The sequence below is a fragment of the Pseudopipra pipra genome, chromosome 16 (genome assembly GCF_036250125.1).
Source record: "Pseudopipra pipra isolate bDixPip1 chromosome 16, bDixPip1.hap1, whole genome shotgun sequence".
In the NCBI taxonomy this organism is placed as follows: Eukaryota; Metazoa; Chordata; class Aves; order Passeriformes; family Pipridae; genus Pseudopipra; species Pseudopipra pipra.
This window is the reverse complement of record NC_087564.1, coordinates 1,655,929-1,672,010: the sequence shown is the minus strand read 5'-3', so window position 1 is coordinate 1,672,010 and position 16,082 is coordinate 1,655,929. Positions and strand designations below refer to the sequence as shown.

The 16,082-nt window shown below is 61.2% G+C and overlaps 1 protein-coding gene across 2 annotated transcripts; it reads right to left on the bottom strand.

Moving 5' to 3' along the window:
* Positions 1 to 137: 137 nt before the first annotated feature.
* On the bottom strand, positions 138 to 15,475 carry FBXL16 (F-box and leucine rich repeat protein 16). 2 transcript variants are annotated; one of them, XM_064672536.1, is made up of 6 exons: positions 14,428 to 15,475; positions 4,698 to 5,408; positions 3,401 to 3,909; positions 2,980 to 3,064; positions 2,333 to 2,396; positions 138 to 1,451 (listed from the first exon to the last, which is right to left on the bottom strand). In XM_064672536.1, the coding sequence occupies exons 1-6, from the start codon at positions 15,097 to 15,099 to the stop codon at positions 1,303 to 1,305; spliced, it is 2,190 nt and encodes a 729-aa protein (XP_064528606.1). In that variant the 5' UTR covers positions 15,100 to 15,475; the 3' UTR covers positions 138 to 1,302. The 2 variants fall into 2 exon arrangements, with proteins under 2 accessions (XP_064528606.1, XP_064528607.1); XM_064672537.1 differs by lacking the exon at positions 14,428 to 15,475.
* Positions 15,476 to 16,082: the final 607 nt, after the last annotated feature.

Here is a 16,082-nt window from a genome sequence, read left to right as displayed (position 1 = left end):
GTGCTCCGTGCCCTAGCAGTGCCACCCTGTCCCACAGCCCCCGTAGCCCCAAACCCCCTTCCGAGGCCACGAGGCTCCTTGCGCCATTTTGAGACCAAAAAGGGGCGTTTAGGACAAAGGAGGGAGCGGAGGCGGCGGTTGGTGCAGCAGTTCCTTCCCGGCCGGTACAAAGGCAAAACAAACCGAAAGCGTGTCCGTGTCCCTGCCCGTGCCCGTGTCCATATCCATGCCCACACTCCTCCCGGCGCTGCTGTGGCAGCGGGCGATGCCCCGGGATGGCCACCGAGCCCCCTCGTGCGCTGGATCCCCGCGGGCACCCAGCCCTGTCCCGGCTCGGTCCCGGCTCGGCTCAGCCCGGGGTCCCACCCGTGCCACGGGCGGCGGGGCGATGGCTTTTCAGCTGGAGGAGCAGTGGCGGTGGCAGTGTGTCCTGGGTGCCACCTCCTGCCTTTTCTCGGTGCTGGCGGTTCCCGCGGTGGCTCAGCCCTGTCCCTGGTCCCCGGTCCCCCGGGATGTCCCATCCCAGACGGATGGGCCGCTTCTCCTCCATCCCCCAGGACGAGGGAGGTGCTGGCCGGGAGAGCCTGGCTCCCTGGGCAGGGTCCGGCCGTGTGAGGGGCTAAGTGGGGGCTGTCACTTGTCACCGTGCCCCCGGGTACCCCGAAACCTGCCGTAGCACGAGACTGAAGCAAGCGAGCATGCGAGGGCGGCGAGTGGGCGGAGAGGAACATCCTATTCACCAGGAGAAAGCGCCCCAAAGGCAGGGCTGGGGGCTGGGGGGGACACACAGCACGGGTGGGTGGGCTCGGTGACCCGCTCCGGGGGTGCGAGGGGACCCATTCAGCCTCCGCCGCCACCCACGGGTGCCAAAAATAAGCATCCTCCTCTCGCCCATCCCTGGGAGCATCCTTTGGTCCTCAGGAGCATCCTTGGTGTCAGGGCCGTGTGCCCGCTCGGCACCGGGGCGAGGGGAGCAGGATGCGGCCGGGGGGGGTCACACAGCGTCGCCTTCCCACTTTAGGTTTCCATGATGTCCGTCCGTCTGTCCGGAAGGGCTTGGCAGGACACTGGGAGGAGAACGGGCGATGGCGGCGGTGTGGGGGGAATTTACATCGTACCCGGGGGGGCTCCGCCGTCCCCCATCTCCCCCCGGAGCCCCCTGTCCCTCGGGGGAGTCGGTGTGGGGCTTGTCCGGGGTCAGCTGGAAGCGAGGGCATCTCTCGTGTCCCCCAGCGGCCGGGAGGAGATGGGGTGGGCGATGGTGGCCGGGGTGGGCGCGGGAGCAGGCGGCTGGACCCGGCGCTACTCGATCACCATGCAGCACGGGAGGTGCTGCGAGAAGTATTTGAAGAGCTCCGGGGTGGCCCCGGGACAGTTGGTGAGTTCCAGCTCCTCCAGCTCCTGCAGCTGCACCAGCCCCGACAGCCCCGTGGTGGTCAGCAAGGGACAGCCTGGAGGAAACAGGGTACACTGTCACCCCAAAACATCGGCACCCCCAAAAATAACATCCCAAAGGCACCAGCATCCCAGAACACCAAGATCCGTACAAATAGCACTCTAAAGGATCAGCTCCCCAAAACCCCAGCATCACAAACATACCCGTACCAAATGAAAAGCACCTCAAAGCCCAGCATTCCAAAACACAGAACCCTCAAAAAACAGAACACAAAACCCCAGAAAACTAAAAAAAAAAGGTACGCCCCCTCCAAGAAAAACCACCAAAAATCACCCAAAGTACCAGAACTCAAAGAATGCACCCCAAAAATCAGTAACTTAAACACCAGTTTCCCAAAAAGCAGCACCCTAAAACACCAACAACCCCAAAACTAGCACCTAAAAAACCAGAACCCCCAAATCAACATGCAAAAAATACCGCCCAAGACACCCAAAATAAAGAGCAGCCAAAAAAACAGCACCTCAAGAGAAGCACCCCAAAACACCTGAAAGCACCAGTATCCAAAAAAGCCCCCCCAAAGACCAGTACCCCAAAAAACAGCACCCCAAAGCACCATTATCCCAAAAAAAGCACCCCAAAAAAACAGTGCCCTCAAAAACAACACCTCAAAAACCAACGCCCGAAAAAACTCGAACCCCAAAAACCAGCACCGAAAAAATCCCCACCCTAAAAAACACAGCACCCCAAAAGCCCAACCATGGACCCCTCCCCATGGCGCTGGGCTGGCTGTGGGTGCCTGCTGTCTCAGAGGGGGTGCTGGCTGTCCCCAGGCTGTCCCCTCACTGTCCCCCGGACTGTCCCTGTCCCCATGCTCAGTGTCTCCGCAGCCCCACGGGGTCCTGTTCCCCTGGTCCCTGGGTTGGGGGCATGTCTCACCAGCCAGTGAGAGCAGACGCAGGCTGCTCATGCCCAGGAGATGCTTCAGGCCAAAATCCTGCACCTGGAAAAGAAAAGGGAATGGGAATGGGGCGGACAATGGGGGGACCAGCAGCACTGGGGCTCAGCATCACTGGGTCAGTGAGCCTGGGCAGGGTGCAGGATTCTGGGGCAGGGTGCTGGGTCTGGGTACTGGGGCAGGGTACTGGGTGGGGGTACAGGGTGCAGGGAGTGGGGACTGGGAGCTGGGTGCTGGGGCAGGGAGCCTGAGCAGGATGCAGGACGCCATAGCAGGATGCTGGAGCAGGATGCTGGGGACAGGGGCAGGGTACCGGGTCTGGGGCCAGGTGCTGCGTGGCAGGACAAGGTGCAGGGAGCTGGGACAGGGAGCCTGGTGCTGGAGCAGGATGCTGGGGCAGGATGCTGGGTCTGGGCAATACTGGTGCTGGGGCAGGGTGCTGGGTCTGGGTGCCAGGGCTGAGTCCTGCTGAGTTCACAGGAGTACCTGCTTCCTAGCACCAAGCCTCGGGGTCTCCAGCCCACCTGTGTAGCCCACCCTGAGCTCATGGCCCATCCCCAGGGAGGTGCCACCCTGCCCTCCCCGCTGTGCCAAGCCAGGATGGGCACAGCCGTGCTCCCCCACCTACCTGGCAGCACCAGCGCAGGTAGAGGCTCCGCAGGGACGACATGGTGGACAGGTAGCTGAGGCCGGTGTCGGTGATCCGCACGCACCTACCGGGGACAGGGGCATCAGGGCTGGTCGGGAGTGGGGTACCCAAGGGTGTCCCCAAACCATGGCCCCCATGCTGCACCTTCTGCTTCCAGCGCAGCTCAGCACAGCATGGCTTGGCATGGCATGGTTTGTCATGGTGTGACAGGGCACAGCATGGCTCAGCATGACGTGGCACAGCACGGCATGGCACAGCGTGATGGGGCAGAGCTTGGCATGGCATGACATGGCTTGACATGGCATGGAATGGCATGGCATGTCTCATCATGGCTCAACATGACATGGCATGGCTTGGCATGGCACGGCACAGCTCAAAGCAGTTCTGCACACCCCTGTACCTGTCGAGCACCAGCTCCTCCAGCTTGTGCAGGTCGCAGGCGATGTACTCCAGGGCCATGTCGGTGATACGAGGGCACCAGGAGAGGTCGAGGCTGCGCAGCTTCCGCAGGTTCTCGGCCACCAGCTCCACCCCGTCATCCGTCACCTTGGAGCAGCCCGAGAGGCTGAGGACGCTCAGGTTGGGCAGGCTGTGCACCATGTTGACCACACCATGGTTGGTGATCTCCCAGCAGGAGTTGAGGCGCAGGGTGTGGGTGGTGTAGCCCTGCTTGGCGGTGAAGTAGGCGAGCGCCGTGTCCGTCACGTGGTAGGCCTGCAGGTTGAGCTCGGTGAGGTTGGGCAGGAGCTGCGAGATGGCGGCGATGGCGTCGTCGGCCACGTTGATGCAGTCGCTGACACTCAGGGCCGTGATCCGGGCGTTTAGGCTGGACCACAGCCCCGCCTCTGTGAAGTCGTTGCAGCCCGACAGCTCCAGCCGCACCACGCCCTGCATCTGCTCCAGCATCACCTGCCGAGGGCCAGGGGGTCAAGGCACGGTGGCCACCACCCCGTGCTCTGCGCAGCCCTGCCTGCCCCGCATCCCTCTGAGCCCCCTGTGGCTCTGCTCCCAGTCCTGCCTGGGTGCAGCCTTCTCCCTGGGACCTCTCTGGTGTAGGACACACCAGCATTGGTGGGGAATAGGAGAGGGCAGGCAGGGACTCCCAGACACAGCCCCAGTGCTGTGCCAGGTGCTGTTGGCAGAGTCAGGATTGATGCCCTCCCCCAGCACAGGAACTGCTCAGGTAAGATGTGCCCAAGGAGCAGTTGGTGCTGTGTTTGGCCATGGTGCAAGGCAGGGACCTCAGTGGGGACCTTGCCAGGTCCTGTGCAGGACCATGAGTTGCCCCATCTCCGTCTGACCCTCAGCCCCTTGCTCGGGTGACCCCCCCCCCCTTGTTGGAGAACAGTCAGCCAAGTGGGAATGTCCCCATCCACTGAGTCCTGATTGTCACCCACTGCCATATCCACTGCCAGCATCCACCTTGCCTGGCTCTGCCTTCCTGGCAGCATCCATGGGCAGCAAGGATGAACCCCTGCCAGCAGCATCCTGACCCTCTGCCTGCACCCATCCCACTGCCCAGACCACAGGCAGGGACTCCCAGTGCTGCCCACACCTGTGGGATGGCCATGCCACCTGTCTGCCCCTTCCCTGTGACCAGAGAAAGCTCTGCCCACGTGTGTGTCCCCAGGCCCACCAGGAATGACCCACCATTGCCACACCTTAACCACCCCGGTCACCTCAGCAGGGTCACCTACCTCCAACCCCGCATCTGTGATGGTCGACCTCTTAAGGCTCATGGACTTGACTCCCTTCTTGGAGAGGGGGTAGTTGTCAATGAACTCACAAATGTCCAGGTCAGAGACGCCCACGAGGCAGAAGCCGTCAAAGCCGCGGACGGCGAAGCCCTGTAGGCTGACAAACTCCTTCTCCCCACCGGGCAGGATGTTGTAGAGCTCTTTGGTGTGCAGGACAGGTGTCAAGCCCACCCAGAACTTGGGCTGGTAAAGCACCCGCCGCCACGCCTTGCACACCTGTGCCAGCACACACTTCTCACACGCTGAAAAGTACCAGAACAAGCGGTTGAGGATCTTCTCGTCCACCGCCAGCTGCCTCTCCGAGGGCGAGCCCGGCAGCCGCTCCGGAGAGGGCTGCTCCGAGCCCTCACTCGTGTTCAGTCCCACCAAGGAAGCGCCGGGAGGGGAGGACACGCTGGCCAGGGCAGCCAAGGAGAGTGGGGAGGCCAGGCTGGGGATGGGCAGGTCACTGCGGTGGGCTAAGGCCGGGCTGAGGATGGCAGGCACGGAGGAAGGCTGGCACAGGCGGTTTTTCATGGCGGGGGTGCCTTTGGTGATGCTGGCGGAGCCGAGGCCGTTGGGTTGCGTGGGGATCTTCACCAGTCCATTGCGGGGCAAACATGGGGGCTTGGTGTCGCCGTTTCTCGGGCTCGACATCTTCCACAGGTCTCTCTGTAACACAGGGATGTGGGATGAGGGGCTGCCGGTCTGGCAGGGAGGGGGGACGGGGCTGGGGGATGTGGCAGCACAGATGGATAGGGAGATCCCAGGAGTCCCTGTGCAGGGAGCAGGGTGGCACATGGGATTGGGAAATGCAGGGAGGGTGGGCACAGCCACAGAGGGCCATGGCCGGGGCACAGAGTAGGATCCTCCCAGAGGCTGCATGGCTGTGACATCCCCCATGATGAGGGACAGATGGGGATTTGGTCCTGGACATTCACATCCCCCCATCAATGGGGGCTGGAGCAAGAACCACAGACTGGTTTGGGTTGGAAGGCACCTCAAAGTTCATCTCATTCCAGCTCCCTGCCATGGGCAGGGACACCTTCCACTAGCCCAGGTTGCTCCAAACCCCATCCAACCTGGCCTTGAACCCTTCCAGGGATGGGGTAGCCACAGCTTCTCTGGGCAACTTGTGCCAGGGCCTCACCACCCTCACAGCCAACAGTTCCTTCCCAATATCCCATCTAACCCTGCTCTCTGGCAGTGGGAAGCCACTGCCCCTTGTCCTGTCCCTCTATCCCTTGTCCCAAGTCCCTCTCCAGCTCTCTTGGAGCCCCTTTAGGCCCTGGAAGGGGCTCTCAGGTCTCCCTGGAGCCTTCTCCAGGTGAACCCCCCCAGCTCTCCCAGCCTGGCTCCAGAGCAGAGGGGCTCCAGCCCTTGGAGCATTTTTGTGGAGGGGAGATGAGGCAGTGGTGGTGGAGCAGAGCTACCTGTGAGCCCATGCCAGGCAGGAGCCTCTCAGCAGCCGGGCAGCACCAGCAAACCAGGCAATAAATATTGCAGTGGCAGCAGGGCCAGTTTTCCACGGCCCCGCCGCACCCACCATCCATTATTCAACACGTTTCCCTCTATAAATACAGAGGTGAATAATTGATGGGGCTCAGCCCCTTCCCCCTGCCCCAGCTGGTGCCTGGTGTGGGGCCCTGCTGGAGTGCTCCTGTCCTGTTTGCCAGTGCTGTGCCAAACCCTGTGACAGTGCTGGCTCCTGGCAACCCCTGGGGACACATGAGGAGCTGGAGTACAGGAAAGGGCTTTCAGTGCATGGATCAGGGGACAGGGACATGGCCCTGAAGCCCCGAGGGATGCCTGGCATGTCCATCCATCAGTATCTGATGGAACCTGAGGACCCTCTTCATTGCCAGCTCCCCCCGGACCCGCGATAAAAGCAAGGGAATTATTTTAGCTGCTTTATTCGGGATGAAGACGGCCAGGGCCTGATGAAGGGGCACCAAGGGAGGAGCCTCCTGCCTGGTAACGCTCCTGGTCAAGCTCTGTGGGCTCTGAGGATGCTCCATGCAGCCTAGGGGAGGTGGCTATTGAGAGGGATGCAGCTCAGATCCCCTGCTGCCCCCAGCCCATTGCTTTCACCCTCACAGCATCCCTGTCCTCGTCCAGCGCTCCTGGAGCAAGCAAGGAGGGAGCAGCCATGCAAAAACGAGCTCAGGAGCGCAGGCAGCTGCCAGTGGCACAGCTGGCAAACCCCGTGGGATGTACAGCACGTGGCATCTCCTGAGGACACTGTTCCCAGCACAGCCGTGGGACGGGGCTGGTGGGAGCTGCTGAATCTTCTTCCATGGTGTGGAGGTGCCAGCAGACAGCCCAGCTCAGTGGCAGCAGCCCAGAGAGATCCCAGCCTCCAGGGATGAGCCCAGCCCTGTGCAGACAGTCTGGTGCCACTCCTGACTCGGATGCAGCTGCTGCTGCCTCCACTCCCACTGCCCAACAGCAGAGCTGGGCCTCTGGTGCTTGGACATGTGTTAAATTTGCTTGAAAGCAGGAGGAGAGGAGGGGGAAGAAGGAAGAAACTTAAAACCAGAGGCTGGGTTCTTGGCAGCAATTGTAGAAGCAAACAGAACGTGCACCAGGGTGTCTCACACAGCACAAATCCCAGTAGATAATTACTGGGTGGCACAGAAAGGCTGTTGATCCAGCACAGAGCCCACAGCCAGAGCCATTCAGCATGCTGGTTGTCTCCAGGGAGAGGGCAGGTGGTGACAGAGGGGCAGCCTGGGGCCTCGGGACCCCAAAGGGACAGTCACAGGAGGAGACAGATGCTGACAAGTTGCCGGACTGAACTGCAGCCAGCAGGAGGTTTTGGAAATGGATACAACCAGCTCAGACCTGGGCTGGTCCCTGAGGCCACGCTCAGAGGGGGCTCAGTGGATTCAGCAGCTTTCCCAGCCCTGCCTTGGAAAGATGAGCCAGGTCCCCACTGCCCTGGGTGCTGAGGCTGCCTGTCTGGAGCACAGAAATCCTGGACCTTGAATGAGCTGGAAAGTCACTTCAAATAGAAAGATGGCCAGAGATTCAGGCCTCTGAGCACAGGCAGCTCCAGGCAGTGGTGGTGGGAGGCTGGGCAGGCATTTCTTTCTGGGAAAACAGGCAGGCAAAGATTTGGGTGTTCCTACCATCCCCAGGAACAGGACTGTGCTTGGGCAAAGACCCAGTGTGGAGAAGGTGGGCTGGGGGCACACACTGGGGAGGGGAGTGGGTCCAATAACCGTTCTGTCCTCCGTCTCTGGCAGCACTGGGATCTGCCCTCCCTTGCTGCAGGAAAGCCCCTGCCTGCAGCCAAGTAGCCCTCCAGGCTCCTACACCCCAGGGCTGAGGCCACATTCCTCCAACCTACAAAATGCAATTACCACATCCCATGGAGATTCCAACTGCTGTGTGCTGGGACACCCAGGGCATGCCCCGTCCTGCCCCAGGCCCTCCCAACCCACTGAGACCGGGATGGACAGGGACACACAAATCTGTCTGCCTTGGAAGTGTCAGTACAGATCGTCCCTGATGTTCCAGCAGCTCCATGAGCACCTCCATATGCTTTTTGACCACCTCAAAGCAGGAGGAGAGCAGAGATTTGGCCCTTTCTCCCTGACATCTCACTGTTTGCAGATTGCGTGACTGGGCCAACCATCATCGTCAGGATTGTTCAGCACTTGGTACAACCATCCTGTGGAATCTCACAGGAACAGCCCAGATTTGCAACCCCACAGACAAGCCCCCTTTCCTCTCACAGGCTCATGGGGAAGTGTCTTCCAGCAGTGGGGTGGCAGCTCCCAATCCCCAGTGGGAGAAAACCTGACAAAAGCAAAGGTCAAAGTCCTTCAGTTCCCAAATCCACTCCAGGGTGCACATTTCACGGGAGACGTCACTGCCAGAGAAGTCACTTCATTCAGGAGGGTTTTGTCACCCACAACAAGTGATGATGCAGTGCTGGGGGGCGGATTTGACGCAGGAAGGGAGAAGAAAACAGGGCTCTAAGAGCCTGTCATCACAAACATTGCACAGACAATGAGGATGCTGGGATGAACAGGACGGAAGCTGCCAGGAAGACAGAGCTTGTCCAAGCTGTTGGAGAGTTTACCAACAGCTGGCAGTGAGGAGGGATGAGGGCCTCGAGATGGGCAGAATGATCAGTCACCCTGTTAGAGCTGCCCTGGGTGGTGTTGCCTGGGAGATCCCGGGCTCCTGGATCAGACAGCTGTGGTCAGGCTCGGGGGCGAGCTCTGGGGCAGCTGGGGTCGGAGAGGCCACGAAACCCCCCGGAGCCGCCGGGAGCCCAGCACGGCGGAGAGGGGCCGGTCCCGACAGCACCGCGGACAGCGGCCCCGGGCAGCACCGCGGACAGCGGCCGAGCCCGCCGGCCCCGGGCCGCCGCACCCCGCAAGGGAGCCCATAAACGTGCCCCTGTGGGACCCCCCCTTCCAGGTCCCTGTGAGCATCCGCTATCGCCCTGCCAGGGCCCTCCGAGGATCCACCATTGCCGCACCAGGTCCTGGGATCTGTCAGAGATCCCACTATTGTCCTGCCAGGTCCCTGATGAGGATCCACCATTGCCCTGTCAGGTACTTGTAAGAGATCCTGCTATGACCCCGCCAGGACCCTGTGAGGATCCGCTATTGCCCTGCCAGGTCCTTGTAACAGATCTTGCTATCACCCTGCCAGGACCCTGTGAGGATCCGCTATCGCCCTGCCAGGTCCTTGTAAGAGAACCTACTATCACCCCATCAGGTCCCTGAGAGGATCTACTATTGCCCTGACAATTCCCTGTGAGGATCCACTGTTGCCCCACCTGCTCCTCGTGAGACCCTCCGACCCTGGCAGGTGCCTGCAGCCCCACTCCTGCCTCCCTGGCCTGCCCTGCCCCCTGTTATTGCCCTGCCAGGATCCAAAGCTGCTGTGAAGTGATTTCTGAGGAGCCCCTGCTCCAGCGGCAGAGCTGCAGGGCAGTGAGGAGCCATCGCTGCCGGCTGCCTGCACACACACACACACACACAGGGACAGAGAAATGCACACATGGACACACATGGACATGCACAGGAGCCTCGGGAGTGGGTGGATGCCCCTGCACAGGCCGTGGTGCCCACACACACACAAACGCACTAACACACAGAGATAGAGAGACACACACACACAGGTACAGTCATCCTTGCACACAAACACACACACACACGTGCAGACATGCACACAAACACACACACACACGTGCAGACATGCACACAAACACACACACACAGACTCACACACACAAACACACACAGAGGTACAGCCATCCTTGCACACAAACACAAACACAAACACACACACACACACACACACAGAGGTACAGCCATCCTTACACACAAACACACACACACACACAAACACACACAGAAGTACAGCCATCCTTACACACACAAACACAAACACACACACACACAGGCACAGCCGGAGCCGCCGCGTGCACGCGCACACAGGGTTGCATCAGCTGAATTCATTAGCCTGTCTATTTTTACTAATGCAGCAAATCAAGTTGCTCTACAGGCGGAGAAAACACACCCGAGACAGAGAGCCGTGGCGGAGCACGAAGCCAAGGGCTTTTGTCCAGCACTCCTGAGGGGATCAGCTTCCCGAGACTCCCCCAGCTCCATGGGGTGTCCCTGACCAGAAGCAATGCCAGGCAGCTCTTGCCCGGGGGGCTGAACCTGCCGACCGGAGCACATGGCAGTAATAAAGACATCCCGCTGCAAAGCCGTCCCTGCCCGGCACCGCTCCCTGGTGTGCTGCTACCTCCTGCTCTGATCCCATCGGGCACAACACTGCCCGTGCCGTGAGGGGGGGGGCAGGACCCCAAATCTCTGAAACCAAGACCCCTGGGAGGGCAGGACCCCAAATCTCTGAAACCAAGACCCCTGGGAGGGCTTGCATCACCCCAGAAGTGCAGAGGAGCCCATAGAGCCCCTGGCTGAGCCCCTGGCTCCCCCGGAGATGGAGGAGCAGTGAGTGTCTTTGGGTAGGGAGATGCTGTACCTGTGGAGGGGAGGGGGGGTGTGTGCACAGGTGGGTCTGCACTCCCAGGCTCAGCACTCACACAGGTGAGCTGGAAGAGAGGCTCAGAGCACAGCTCCAAACTCAGTGCTACCTCTTCCTTGCTGCACAAGCCAGGAATTCATCATAGGGAAGGGCCTCACCACTCTACCCGGACCCAGAGAGTGGTGAGGGGGATGGGAGCTGGGAAACTCCCTCCTGAGGTGGCCCTGAGAGCTCCTCGGGAGAACAGAGGGCTGAGAGCAGCTTTTCTGCTCCCTTGTTGGCTTCCAACGATGCCAAAGAGCTTGTCCCACCTTGCAGTGGACAAAGAGGCTCAAGAGGGGCTGGAAAACTCCTGGTTTGAGTCCCATTGCTGGCAGCTGCTGCCCTCAGTGCTGGGCGTGCTGGTGAATCCATCGCTGAGTCTCAGGCAGCTCGTGGCCAAGCAGCAGAGCTGTCACGATAGGGATCCCCCAGCACTGCTCTCTCCCAGGTCACACAGCCTTCCCAAATGGCAAAACCCCCAGAGAAAGGTCAGGCTCTGCAGGGCCAGCCCCATGCCCAGGGAGCTGGGAAAAGCTGGCTGAGGTGCCAGAGATAAGCTCTGCTCAGGTCCCCACCACTTTGTGCTTCACTGAGGGAATGGCTCTGCTCCAGGAGCACTGAGAGATGCAGCTCCTGTCTCCCCCAGCCCCCAGCACGGGGGAATTGTAGGGAGGAGGCAGAGCTCCAGCCTCCCAGCCCGGCCAAGCAAAACTTCCTCGCAACAGGCAGCGGGGTTCCCTCCAGTCACAGTATCTGTCTTCTGTGGTAAGACCCAAATCTCTCAAAGACATCAAGTTCTCTCTCCTTATTCCAGGAAGCCCAATGTCCCCTTGGGAAGAACCCCACACCTAAAAGAGCACAGGATGGACAGACCAGGGCAGAGCTGGATCTCTGGGCCCTTCCCCTCCAGCCACCTCCAAAGATCCCAGTGGTCACCACCATGGGAGGATGCTCGTGCCTCAGCCAAGCTTCTCCCTGCTCCCCACTGACCTCATGTGCCAGATCCTGCCCAGCCTGGCCTCCACTCACTGCAAGCCCAGCCAGAGCCCAGCAACAGAACCCAGCATGTCACAGTCCTTCTCTCTGCCCCTCCTGGGCCCAGGATGAGGTTTACAAAAATTCAAGATCCCACGAGGAGAGAGGAGCCAGGAGAGCACGGCCCAAGGCTTCCCCCGAGCCCCCTGGTCCCCAGGACATGGATGTGCTCCCTGAGTGCTGATGGCACTCAAGCCCCTCCAAACCTCTCCATCCCCCCAGGCACAGCCATGGCCATGCAAACAGCAATGCCCCTTTGCTGCTGGGCTTGAGGGTCCAGCCAGGAGCTGGGGCTGGGTTGAGGTGGGGGCCATTGGCACTGGACTGGTAGGACACTGGGGAAGGCAGACAGTGTTCAGCCACTGCACTCCTTGCTGCAGGGGGCTGTGGGTGTTAAGTGCCAGCACAGGCTCCAAAAAGCCGTTAGATGACTCGAGAAAGCAAAGGCACTGATCCTGCTCACAGTGCAGCCCCCAGCCTTCTGCTTCCCCCATCCAGGAGCTGGGCACAGGTCACATCTCCAGCAGGGAGAAAGCCGGGAGAAACAGCTTCTGCTGAACTGCCCCCTCCCCACACACTCTCCCTTTCAGCCCCAAGCTCCTCCTCGGAGCCCCCAGCCCTGGAGCCCCCAGCACACATGGCTGGGCCCCGTGGCAGGTGGGCAGAGGTTGGGTGGGGGTGGGATCCTGCCAAAGGAGCTCTGCTCGCCCGCGCACCCCATCCTGCTCCCTCCCACACCATCGGCACCCACTCGGCTCCCAGATCCCCTTTCTCCTCTCTGGGTGCTGCTCCATCCTCACAGACACGGGTGGGGAGCAAGGAGCTGTGGCTTGGGCATGGGGAAACTGAGGCACAGGCAGGACGATGTGGTTTTGCCATGGAGCTGCCAGAGCCTGAGCCAGGCACAGATTAAATCTGCAGAGTAGGAGGACAAGATCCAGCCCCCAAACTCCAAGTGCTCTGTTTTCAGTTGCCCTTCTACCTGGAGCACAGCCACATTCCCACAGGATAGTCAGCATGATCGTGACCCCACCGGAGGGGACAAGGGTACCCTTTCCCCCTCTGGCCTTACCCCAGCCCAAGTAAGGGTCACTCCTTCTCCAGGAGCAGGACTTGGGGAGACAAGAGGGTCCCAGTGCTGGGGATGGTTGTCCTGCTGCTCCCCACTGCCATGGAGCCACTGGCATGGGCAGGAGAGCAGGCAAAGGGATCGATGTGGGGGAAGCCAGCTCGGGGAAAAATAGATATCTATCTCATTAAAAATGGATGCTCAAGCGAGTCCTCCCCACTCCAAAGCCACCTCCCTCCCTCTTCCTGGTAGCCAGAGTGAAATCAGCACCCAGCTTCCAGAAGAGGGAAGATGCCAGCATGGCATGGCGCTGCCTCAGTGCCCACTGCTCCCACCCCACTGCTGCTGAGACCCTCTGGGTGCTGCAGGGGGGGTCTGGGACCCCCAGCACTTCAGGCAGAGGGTAATTACGGAGCAGGACCTCTACCAGGAGCATCTCTGCTGCAGGGACTGCCACACTCTGGCCTTCACTGCCCAGGCACTGCCACATCCCACCAGTGGCATTGGATGCCCAAAAGGCAGTGCTGCTTCAGCCCAGTGCCCCATGGCACCCCTGGGCCCCCACATGGTCAAGATCTTGGGGGTCTCTGATTGCTGCCAGAACCCTGTGCCTCAGTTTCCCCCATCCATGTCCAGCCCCAGCCATTCCATGGGTTTCAGCCTGCCCACCTGGCCCCCCCCAGACTTCTCCACCCATTCCCATCCTCTGCCCCACCAAAACAAACTCCTCATCCCCATCCTGGACTGCTTGGGGGTCCCTGACCCCACACTGGTCTCTCTGGGACCCCGCTGTGGGGCTAAGCCCTCTGAGCCCCATCCCAGCAAGGGTCTTCCCTTCCTCCATCCCCTGAGCTCTGAGATGAGGGGCTGCCCCTCTGCCCCCATCCCTGGCAGGTGCCACCCTGCACCCAACGAAAGCCACACTGAGGTGTAGGGGTGCTGGGGGGTTTGATTACAGCCCCAGAGATGCCAGTGGTGCCACCAGGGAGGACGAGGGGCATTTTGGAAGTTGGCAGCAGAGGTGGAGGGGGGCAAACATCAACCCCACATCCGGGTGACCCTGTCCCTACGGCGATGTCCCTTTGCACCCTCATCCCAAAGCATCCCTGCATCCCGCGGTACCCACCTGACCCCCCCTCCCCGCCGTTACCCACCCGGTGCTGCCCGGCCATGCCGGGGGGGACACAACACACCACCTTCCCCCTCCCGCACGCCCACACTCCCCAAATCGGGGGGGGGGAGAGGGCAGCACCAGGAGGGGGTCACACCGATCACCATCCTCTGGTGAGCTACCGGGAGGCGGGGGCGGAGGGGGGGCCGCCGGACCGGGAGCCCCGGGGCCGGGCCGGCTCCGCCGCCGTTATATAACGCGGCTCCATGATGCGGGATGCGGCTGGGGGTGGTTGCGGTGCCGGTGCCGGGATTGGTGCCGGTACCGGTGGAACAGGCACCGACACCGACACCGGCATCGGCACCAACGCCGGCACCGGCTTTGTGTTGTCAAGGGTTTTCCCGAGCGGCTCTTACCTCCAGCCCCGTCTCCCGAAGCTCATGCCATGCCTTGTGCCCGTCTTCTCTCGGTTGCAGGAAAAAAAACCACCAGAAGGAAAACCGGGAATAATCCCCCCAAAAATCCCCGTTGGCAAAGGGGCCGGATCCCGCCCGGCCCCCGCCCCAACCCCGCGAAACAACAGGAAAAATAAGCGGGGAGTGGAGGGGGGGAATGGGGCCGGATCCGGATCCGGGGGGATGGAGAAGGGGGGTCCCTCCTGCCAGCCAGCCCAGGGAGCTGGGAGCACACGCACACGCGCGTTTGCACACACGCACACGCGTGTCACCAGCGGAGCCTGTTAAAGAGACACGGTCGCCCGTAGCGATAATGGATCGCGATGGGATCGCACTGGCACCGGGAGAGGCAAGGTGAGGGTGCGGGACACAGGGAATGATGTGGGGGGTGCGGGCAGGGCTGGGCTGGCAGCTGGGTGTGCAGGGAGAGAGGGGTGGTGGGTGGGGGAATGCAGGGGTGGAAGGATGGGGGATGGAGGGAGGGACGGGGGGATGGAAAGATGGAGGGGGGATGGAGGGATGGAGGAGTGGAAGGACGGAGGGAGGGATGGAGAAATGGGGGGAAGAATGGAGAGGTGCAGGGAGGGCTGTGGGGAGAAATGAAGGCAGGGATGGAAGGATGGATGGAAACATGGAGGGATGGAGGGAAGAATGGAGAGATGGGGATGAAGGAGTTGGAGAGGATGGAGGGATGGATAAATGGAGGGAAGAGTGGTGAGATGAAGGGATGGAGAGGTGTAAGGATGGAGGAGTGGAGAATGGAGGATGGAGGGATGGAGAAATGGAGAGAAGAATGGTGAGATAGAGGGATGGAGGGAGAAATGGAGGGATGGATGGCTGGATGGACAGATGGATGCTTGCTCTGGCTCTCTCCCCTCCAGGGCACTAGCAGGCTGGAGATTCTGGTGCAGATCCTGCTGCAGACCCCTCTCACCCCGACAGGCAGCTCAGGCTCTGCTGGCAGTCCCTGGGGCACAGCGATGACACTCAACCCAGCACCAGCACCCCGGGGTGCAGCAGGCACCCAGGACAGGGTGCTGTGCCCCCATGCTGAGGAGATTCACCTACCCAAGCCGTGTCTGGCAGTGGGACCTGCTGGGGGCTGTGCCACTGCTGCCCCTCATTTCCCATCACCCCCACTCAGCACCCGCCCAGCACCCCCAGTCTGGGCCCAGCTCCACCACTGCTCCCCAAACTGGAGGAAACTGGTCAGCTGCCACATTTAACCCTATCCCCCTCTGCCTCCCCCTGGTACGGCCCCATGTGAGCAGCAGGGCCAGGGCAGCTGCTGCACCCGGCTGGCCCTGGGGAGGCTGCTGGATCTGCCTGGATCCGGCGCCTGGCTCCTGCTTCCATAATTTATAAGGCAGGTTGGGTTTCGCACTGGCAGCTGGGAGGGGGCTTGGGGGAGGAGACACACACACACTCACTCACACTCACACTCATTCACACTCACACCCTCATCACACCCTGCCCAGGGGGTGTCAAATGCAAGAGAAGGTGCTGGAGGGGCCAGTGGCTGCAGGGATGTGCAGATCCACGGCCTCGTCCGGGTGACACGTCTTTTCCCCATAGACTGAGGAACTGGTGGCCCTTCCTCCCACAGTCCCTTGCCC

Excerpts from the sequence above, each read along its gene's own strand:
- FBXL16 (XM_064672536.1), bottom strand. The coding sequence starts at position 15,099 with ATGTTTCCATCCATCCTTCCATCCCTGCCTTCATTTCTCCCCACAGCC. Across the intron at positions 3,065-3,400 it reads GAGGAGCTGGTGCTCGACAG|GTGCGTGCGGATCACCGACA; the intron begins GTACAGGGGTGT and ends TGTCCCCGGTAG. Across the intron at positions 1,452-2,332 it reads GCGTCTGCTCTCACTGGCTG|GCTGTCCCTTGCTGACCACC; the intron begins GTGAGACATGCC and ends TGTTTCCTCCAG.